General features: G+C 41.1%; 1 protein-coding gene, 1 long non-coding RNA gene and 1 pseudogene across 2 annotated transcripts; all 3 read left to right on the forward strand.

Moving 5' to 3' along the window:
- The first annotated feature begins 1,730 nt into the window (after positions 1–1,730).
- LOC117284628 lies at positions 1,731–4,578 on the forward strand. The gene is made up of 3 exons (XR_004515723.1): positions 1,731–2,026; positions 3,909–3,969; positions 4,417–4,578. It is a non-coding gene; the product is annotated as an uncharacterized LOC117284628 (long non-coding RNA).
- A 186-nt stretch (positions 4,579–4,764) lies between these two features.
- Positions 4,765–7,569, forward strand: Tmem155 (transmembrane protein 155). The gene is given in 5 exon segments (XM_010611039.2): positions 4,765–4,824; positions 4,953–5,039; positions 5,041–5,114; positions 6,176–6,267; positions 6,270–7,569. Coding segments are annotated over 5 exon segments (396 nt in total). The 3' UTR covers positions 6,353–7,569.
- The window catches only part of LOC104853402, a 13,920-nt pseudogene continuing 11,533 nt past the window's right edge, over positions 7,412–9,798 (forward strand).

The raw sequence follows: 9,798 nt of genomic DNA on the forward strand, positions 1-9,798 counted from the left end.
ACTTAGCATACACAAGGCTTGGGTTTCATCTCCAATCCCTACCTGAGGGGACTGTTTGGTAAAAGAGCTTAGAAACATGGAAGACCCCATAATAATAGAATAGTAGTACCTGACATTTATATAGCAAAACACTTTCTTAATTAACATCCCATTGACTTTTGACCTGTATAACAAATCCAAAGGAAAGGTAAGCAAAATATGGTACAGATCAGGGGACTGAGAGATGAAGAGAAAAAATGACCATGATCAGATGGAGACAAAAGTAGAATTAGGTCCTGGGAACTTCCAGTTCATAGCTCTTTCTATATCTTCCTATTTCTTTGAATAAGCTGCCATAACTGGAACAGATACTTATTATAGACTACCCATTATGTAATCTTGTGTATGTTTGACAGGCCTCACTTACTGAACTCATGCCAGGGTCTCTTGTGTATCTTCACAAATAAAGAATGAAATGAAAGCCAGGTGTGGTAGTGTGTGCAATTAATGCCAGCACTCTAGTGGGACTGAGGCAGGAGAATCACAAGTTTGAGCCCAGAATGGGCATGTTAGCAACAAAGCAAGACCCTGTCTCAGAGAAAAGATGTAGCTCAGGGCAAAGGCCCTGGATTCAATCTGCAGTGTTGCAAAGCAAACAAATAAATAAAAGAAAATTGGTGGTCCATGAAATGGAAATGAAAACCTGTTGCAATAGCCATATTCTGAGATGTCCCCAATAAGTTTTATCTCTTGGTGTTCCCATCTCTGGGCTCCTACACTGAATAGGTCTGACCTGTGTGTCCAATATAATATTGCAGAAATGTTAGCATGTTACATTAGAAGCGAATGGTTAAGGAGCAGTGTGGCTTCTGCCTTCAACCCTGGCCCCAAGAAATAATCAGTTTACATTGTTTTAAGCCACTTAATTTGCGGCTACTTGTTACACAGTGATTCATACACAATTTCTTTCAGACATAACCATATGGGCTACAGGTGACCTCAGTCAAACGCGGAGAGGTGTCAGAGGCATCATGGAACACTTTATACATCCTTTTCCCCTCAGTTTTATCATTAAAGAAACTAATTGCAGCCGTCATTTTAAAGCTTTGTACAATTAAAATTTGACATGCCGTTTGCCCTTTTAGGCTTTTCTTAAGGACTGGGTTGTCTAAAGAAAAGGGCACTCAACCTGAGCGCACCTGCAACCCTGAAGAGCGAGGCAACTTGAACAGTCATTCGTCCCGTAGCACAAGGTCATCTCATGGGCCTTCAGAAGGCACCTTTAATCCTGTTGCATCTCTGGGCCAAGTCATCGCCTACCTTTCCGGAAAGCTGGAACAGGGGACATAACCAGGAGAATCAATTAGAAAGTGAGGGGGCTGGGGACCATCTTGAATGTTGGCAGTGAAAATCCTCTATCATGTGAAGAACACCAACCCCGACACCACGGGAGCCTGAGCTGCTACCTCTCCTGTGTCCCCGCCCGCTGAAGTTCGCTCCTAGAAAAACCCACTCGAGCCCTCAAGAGCGCAGATGAGGATCTCAGGGAAGCTGCTGGCTCTTGTGGTCGCTCGGCAAGTCGGAGCCAGGATTCCAGCCGCCTCTTGGCGGGGGTCCTCAGAGCTGGGAGAGGCGGAGCGCTGAGCCCGGGCGGCGAGGAAGGGAGCGGGAGGTGGGTGCGGGCAGCGCCCCTAGCCCTGCGGTTACAGCCGGCGCTGAGCGCGCGGCCGCCGGACCCGGCGCCTCCGGCGCCTCCAGCATGGAGTGGGAGCTGAACTTGCTGCTCTATCTCGCCCTCTTCTTCTTTTTGCTCTTCCTACTTTTCCTCCTGCTTTTCGTGGTCATCAAGCAGCTGAAGAACTCCGTGGCCAGCACGGCCGGGACGCTCCAGCCAGGGCGCCTCTCTCTGCACCGCGAGCCCTGGGGCTTCAACCACGAGCAGGCGGTGTGAACCGAGCGCGGGCTCCGGCCGGAGGGCGCCCGGCTGCCTCGCTTCTTCATCCACGCTGTCTCCTCGCCTGCAGGTGTGGGGCTGGCGGCAGTGCAGGTCGGTTGCCGCTCGCGGGAGCCACAGAGGGATGGAGGTGACTGCCTTTCCTGGAGGCTCCGGGCTTGTAGCGCGCTCGCGTGCAATGGACCGCGGGGTGTACCGGGTCTGGCCTGGTGCTGTGCGTTTCTCCAGGGAGCCTGGTCCGGGCCGAGGAGAGACGGATCAAAGAGAGGTTAGCCCTGGAGGCTGGATGGTTTGGGGCACCCGCGACCTCTTCTTTCCAGACCAATTGCATTTGTAGTCGTGAGGTGGGAAATTATATTATTTAGCTAAGTCAGTGTAGCCTCTTCAAACAAAATCAACCTAAGTATTCCAAATGATTGAGCTTTGGGAAGGGCAGTCGGAGGAAAGAGGGCACATTTGATGAAATGTAGTATTTGCGCTCCGGCGGGCGGCAAATGGACTTGTACTAGCCGTGCTGGGGAGAGACAATTCCTTCCTACCCCAAGAGCTCTACTGGGATTCTAGCCTGCAGGTGGCCGCGCAGGGTGAGCTCAGGCTCTGAGACAGCAGAGCGACAACATTGGAGTAGTCATTCAGCAAGTGCCTTTGGGTTGGCTGGTCCGTGACCTTTTTTGGTGATGGCTTGTAGGGTCCTGGACATGGTGTAGGGCAGCAGGAAAAAGAGGGCCAGCAAGCAGTCCTTGTGGTGGTGAGAGTCAACGGTAAGAGCTTCTGCAGAAAGATTGAAGGGCAACAGTAAACTCACCTGTGCACATTAACCATTGGCCAGTCAATGTCAGTTTGGGAAATAACTTCATCTTCCAGATTCTTTTTCCTAGATTCATGTCACCTGGAGAGGAGCTGCCGCTCTTAGCTGGTGCCCCAGGGACCTCAGTTCCACTTTGCCCGGAACCCTGCTAGAAGGCCGGGAGAGTGGGAGGTGGAAGCTGTGTACGTCAGAGCCACGCATGCTTGCATGTTGCCCTGGCCCTAATGCTGATCTAACCCTAAGAGTTAAATTTGGGAAGATCCAGGGTCTGTGGAAGTGAAGGTGCAGGATGGGGGAAATGGGTACCATGAACTAAAAGGTCCTCTTCCCACTTGCAACTGGTGAGCTTCTGCTGGAACCAAGAAGCCAAACTGATTTCTCATTCAGAGAATCAGTGTCTAAGTAGAGGATTATGGAAAGTAGAGATGTAAGAGTGTTTGTAATTTTTGTAATCATCCTGCTCTTTGGAAAACAGGGCAGGGATCCTCGGAGTGAAATATGTAATACAGATGTAATTTATCTTCAGTGAAGGCAGATTTGGGATTACTAATATTAGGGTGGAACAAGCTATCTATATATTATTTGGAATCTTAATTTTAGACACAAAGGAAGGCCAAGGCCATATAGAGAGGCCAAAACTAATGAAATACTAAATTTTACCTAAGTCGATAAAACAAAAGTGACATGGAAGAAATTATTTTGGTAATTCAAAGCAAAGAAAAAAATAGTCCCACTTTGCCGAGTGATTATGGGAAAAGTTTTTGGTCTGTGACATTTAGATGATTTCCCATATTTTCTATTTTACTTTGTCAAAATAAACTTGTTCTTAAATAAAGTAAACAGTTTCTTTTAACTTAATGTCATGAGCAGATTTACACCTCTGCATCATCTATCAGACTTAATTTGAATTTCCAGCTGGAATTCTGCATTGTGCTTTAACAATAGTCCTCTAATTGGTTGATATCTCTGCAGTGGCATTTAGTTACTGGGTTGTATGGGTAACATGAACATTGAAGATGAATGTGGGAGTAATTAGCAATTATGGTTGTTTATAAGGATAGCAAACAATCATTTCATACTTTATAAATAGTCAGAATGCAAATGATTTTAACCACCTGCTTGGATTCTTGATTTTGTAATATTCTTTAATCTTCCTATCAATCCCAGGGATGTGCACCAGCTTAACGTGTCCTGAGTCTTCCTAGTGGGAAACTCTAGAGGATTCTGGGTGAGTAGTTTTTTGTTATCTTGATGTAAGCCAACCTCTCTGCTGGCTCTCCCAACTCAGGTTCCTAACAAAGGAGAGAGCTCGCCTTCCTATCTTGGGTCCCATGCCATTTTATAACCACCTTGTAAACTAATTCACTAGTTACTAAGTTCTTGTTCATTCAGCAAGAATGAATATGTATTCAGATTATCCCAGTTTGCTTGGAACTTGACCCAAACAGTTGGGAATTAAAGTTCCTCCCATTTGCCCTCAAAACTTGCTGCTGTTGGTTTCCTGCCTTGCCCTTTCTTTGTTAGAGACTCTGCTTTTTGAAACTTTTGACACCTGTATATGAATTACCTTCTCTTATTCCTTTATTCAACATCATTTTTCCAAGGCCAGCATTCCAAGACTAATCTCTTGAAACAGAACTATGTTTGAACTCACATATTTTGTCTACCTTTATAGATGCTTGCTCTGACATCCACAATGTTCTAGGTTCCAAACTTCCATCCAGCCACTGATGATACCTTGGTTGTGATAATCACTATGTCTACTCTACTTTTAAGGTAGGGTAAATATGAGTTAGACACTAAGGGATTTAAAAAGTAAGGAGCATTTAAGATAACTGTTCACTTTATAAGTGTAACTTGATTATAAAATATTCCTGTTTTATTTTTAATTTAAAAATTTTAATGTTAGAAGGCGAGTTGCATTTCTTACACTAAAAGGAAATGAGCCAAGATTCCCTAATTCAATATTAATATTTTATTTTTATTTTATTTCATTTTTGTTTCTAAATTTCAGCTTTTCAAAATGACTTCAGATCTTCCTAGGATAATCTTGATTGTTTCACTAGTTTCCAAACTTATAAGTGCAATGGATCTGTAGTTCTACTTGGAATGATAACCATTTTGGGTTGAATGGGAATGACATCACATGCACACCTGCAAAATCCAAAGTGTTTAATAAAGTAGTTTCCTATGCCTGAACTTCAATTTTAGGGCACAGCTGTAGATGCAGGACTGATGCCATCTGGTGTGACTCTACAGAATGAGAGATAAAATTTACCCAGAGTGTGCCATGCACTCATGGGCTTTTCTGGGAATGACAAGGTGCCAGGATTTGTTTTTGGTTCACTTGCAGGGGTGGAAACTTGGAACTAGGTAAGTAAGAAATATGCAATACTCTATTTTTAACTTGACATTCCATGTTCTCAATTTTGTCTGTAGTTTCAAAATAAATGCATTAGAATTAAATTTTAAAAGATTAAAATGTTAAGCATTTAAATGGTTAAATGATTTAGGATAGTTGGAAATGTTTACCTTTTTCTAAGTCATATTTACTAATCTAGGGACTTTCAGAATACTAAAGAGACTAATATAGTACATAGAAAATATCTGCAGAGTTCTGTATTTTGTTTTTAATTTTGCAGCTAGCCTGAAGTACTTATGCTTATTTAAACTAAATGCACAATTAAAATCGTTAGATGCCATTGTCCAATATCTATGTCACATACAAGAGCAAGTTAAGAGCTAAGTTTACAGGTCTTTGATATAGATTCTCTTTTTTGCTTGAATCAGTGAAATAAATTCTTCAATTCTCCATTTCTTATTTTGTCTACACAAAATAAGTAAAGTGATAATAGTTCAATGCTGATCTGATTTTGAGTAGTGAGCATCTTATCATACAGGAATACAGGAACTTGTATATTCAGAAGGCAGACAGACACCTGTGTTTGGAAAGTAATCAGAACATAATAGGAGCTCAGAAATGCTTCCTGATGGATTAAGCTTTTAAAAATTCCTCTTATTTTCTTGAATAGCAGCTACTTTATTTAATGAACCTGATCATTGATGCTATTCTTGTTCTTTATAGACAGATCCTTAAGACATGGATGGATTTGAGTTAAACAATTTCATTGTCAACCTTTGATTTATTAGTATAATGATATGAAGTTACTTAAATCTTTGAATTGGGAAATGTTCTTTAGGCAAGACTTTTTTTTTAACTTTTAGTTGGAAATATCACTTTCCTGTTGCAAATCAAGAAGGGTTTTTATATTGCTAAGAGAGTAGAAAGTTATTAAACATTGGCTTCACAAAATTAGAGATTTTGTTCTTTTCTCAGGTAACTCACATTTGATGTGAATTGAAGATAGGATACTGCTGGAATTTGTTCAGCAGTTCACAGGTGTCAGGCTGTAACCCTTAGTTTTCCTCTCTAGGTTCCAAGATGGTCCTTGCAGTCCCCCACAACAAGAAGGAAAATGCCCAAAGGGAAAGCAGAGCCTTCCAGTTTGAATGCATGCCATTTTAAAGCATTTCTCAGTAGCCCAACTTTTGCTTGCGTTTTATTGGCTGGAACTGCATCACTGGCTGCTATTATCAGCAAGATTGCTTGAGAAATGTAATTTTTTTGTAGCTTTCAACCAAAACCTGAGTTTCCTTGGTAAGAAGGATAATGGTGGATCTTCAGTGGACAACTAGTGGCCTATGCCCCGATTGTAAAATATAGGTGACAGCAGCATAATATTTGAAACAGAACAAAATGATAGCTTCTTCACTGGCAAAACTCCAAGTAACACTGCTCAGCTCCTAGTGAGCAGAGTGAAGACATGCCAAGTTTTCTCATGAAACACTCCTCAGCACTAACCTCTTTGCCAGCATAGTTACCCTGCATCAGGATTCTCCAGAAAGGACCCTGAAGACCCGCACACTTTCTTGGTGGACATGATCTCTATATGGGGGTTGGATATAGGATAAAGAATGTTGCACTTTGCTGCTTCCTCACATGTATCATTTATCTCCTCCTCAATTCTCCTTGCAGTTAGATTGGGGTGGAATCTAGAGTGCGTATTTGATCCCTGTAAATGACCATCCCTGACATGCAAAGAAAGACAACCTCACTTCCTTCTGTGACTCCACCACCAATCTAGGAATATCCTGGGAGAATTGCCTCTCCAAGCTGCTTCCACAAGCAGCCTACACCCTGGCTAAGCAAAGGGAGAAGAAACACTTCCCACATCCAGGGCTGTCCAAAAGAACTTTCTGTGATGATAGAAATGATCTATATCTGCAGTGTCCAATATGGTAACAAGTAGTAAACACTTAAAATGTGGCGACTGTTACTGAGGAAGTAAAATGTAGATTTTTATGGAATTTTCATTATTGTTATTTTAGATAAGTACATAGGGCTAGTGGCTGTTGTGTTGGACAGTGAAGTACACATCTTTCTCTATGTTATGTTTTAGAACTAGTGGGAGAGATGTGATCCAGGCATGTGTTGTGTCCCAAGGTCTTCACTATTCTACTTTGTCATTGAACTTGTCTCTCAGAGAAAAAAGAACAATGGTATTTTGGAGCTAAACTCAAGATGTTAACATGACATCTATACATTGCACATCTTCCTGCAAAGGGATGGAATGGTCTCGTGGGAATAGGTCTTGTGCCTGATTGTAGTGATGTTTACTAATGGAAAACATGGCAGTGCTGGTCCATTAACCTTTCTAGTGATCGTGTTTCGAGTCAGAGTGATTCAGCAAAAGGTATTTTGTTTTAATCATGCAATTCATTTTATGTTACTTTATTTTTGCAATATTATGACTGCTACATGATTATTCTGTGGATGTTTTTCAAAATATGTAAGTGGTTTATATTTTTTAAAATGACTATGAAATTAAAAGATTATTATATGTAACTCGGTTTTTTGTGTGACTTCTTTTTGTGGGGGTGAATTGTATTAGCCATACTTTGTTAAGAGTTAATTAAGATGAGGCTCATACAAAGAAATTTTTATTTTTATATCATATTATCTTTTTGAAATTCATATGCTAGCTAATCTTATCTTTTAAAAAATTAAAATATTTTTCCATTATATTCAAAGTTTGGGTAAAATGTGAGGGTTGTAGTGGTATTGGATTACCTCTTTTTTTTTTTTCGGGTAACATTGTTTTTCTATACTAAATATAAATTGGACCTTATTTCTCTACAAGTACCCTGTGTTGGGTTGTTTGTGTTTTATTAAGTTAGGGAACTGTTGGTGTCGATTAGACACATTCCTTAAGCATACATATGTTTTACAAATATTTTATCTAGTTTGTAGATAGCCTATTCATTATCTTAGCAATGTTTATGAAAGATGTGTTTTAATTTTGAAGTTTATTTTATCCACTTTTTTCTTTTATATTTATTATATTCCATGTCCTACTAGACTTTTGCCTATACCCTAAGTGACCAACTCTATTCTCCTGTGCTTTCTTCTAAGCTAGAAATATAATTTTAATATTTACTAGATCTATTTCATCTTGAGTGAAGTTTTGTGTGTGGTGTGAGATAAAGAACAATTTCTTTTTCATATAGATAAACCAGTTTCCTCTTTTTTCTTCATTTGTTGAAAAGGCTTTCCTTTACTCCTGCACTGCTTTGGCATATTTGTCGATATGAAATGACTGTGTAAGGTTGGGTCTATTTCTGGATTTTCTTTTTTATTCTGCAGGGCCATCTTTATGCTATTCCTACACTGCCTTGACTGTGATTTTATAGAAAGTTCTTGATGGTCACTATAAAATGTTATAAATCTGAACTTTTATAATAAACCTCTACTCAAAATCAGAGTCTATATACACCAACGGGCTGTAGTAATTTCAGTTGAAAATGGTCAAATTCAGTAAGGAAACCCCACCTGATGTCACACTTCCTTTATTCCCATATGCTTAAGTCCAGACTGGGGAGGTACTTGGTCAAGAGGAATGCTTTCATGTACCCACCTAGAATGATAAGTAGGAAATGTCCTCTTTATTGTTATCATAGTTGAGAGAAGACTGCTTTCCAAATCCAGAAGTATAAGGATAAATAATAAAAATATCTTCATAATATTTTACTGATGTATTGGTCAGCTTTTCATTGCTGTGGCCAAAATGCTTGATATGTACAATTTAAAGGAGGAGAGTTTTATTTTGGTGCACAGGTTTCAGTCCATATTTTGTTGGTGTCTTAATCACTTTTCTTGTTGACACCCAAAGTTAAAGGGAGAAAGGCTTATTTAGCTCACAGTTTTCGGAGGTTTCAGTCCGTAGTTGGCTAGCTCCTCCACAGGGTGGCCTGGCAGAGGTACATTGCAGAGGAGAAATGGTCCATGATATGGCAGGGAAAGCAGGAAGCAGCAAAGCCACAAGCAGGGTATAGCAGGCAGTAGCAGCAGCAAGTGATGGCATCAGCCATCTTTCTGCTCCTTGTACTCTATCCAGGCTTCCAGCTCTTAGGATGGGTAGCACTCACACCCAAGGTGGGCCTTCGCATTATCCACATCCAGAACTAGGCCACACCAATCGCTGGACTAATTTAGTAATCACATGCCCTTCATCCAAGCGTCGCACATTCTAGATCCATCCACCTATGACTTCATGAGGCTTTGGCAGGACATCTAGACACAAGCCACAACAGTTGGCTCCAAAGCAGAAACCCCATAGAGGAAGGGCATGGTGGAGGAAAGCAGCTCACTTCTTGGTGGCCAAGAAACAAAGCAGGGAAATAGCACCAGAGAGGAATGGGCCTGGAACCAGATATACTGTAGATCCCAAGATCATGTGCCCACAGCCATACCGAGAGGTGCATTATACTGTCTCTTAACCCAGTCAACCGACAAGTTTAACCATCACAACGAATGTGCCAACAAAATTTACTTCCTATTCTATTTAAAAGCAGATTTTCAGCCAGGCGTGGTGGTGCAGTCCTATAATCCCAGCACTTGGGAGGCTGAGGCAGGAGGATCCCCGTGAGTTCGAGAACAGCCTGGGCTATACAGTAAATTCCAGGTCAGTCTCAACTATATAATGAGACCCTGTCTCAA

This window comes from Fukomys damarensis, unplaced genomic scaffold (assembly GCF_012274545.1).
Source record: "Fukomys damarensis isolate Sample0158 unplaced genomic scaffold, DMR_v1.0_HiC HiC_scaffold_38, whole genome shotgun sequence".
NCBI classification, from domain to species: Eukaryota; Metazoa; Chordata; class Mammalia; order Rodentia; family Bathyergidae; genus Fukomys; species Fukomys damarensis.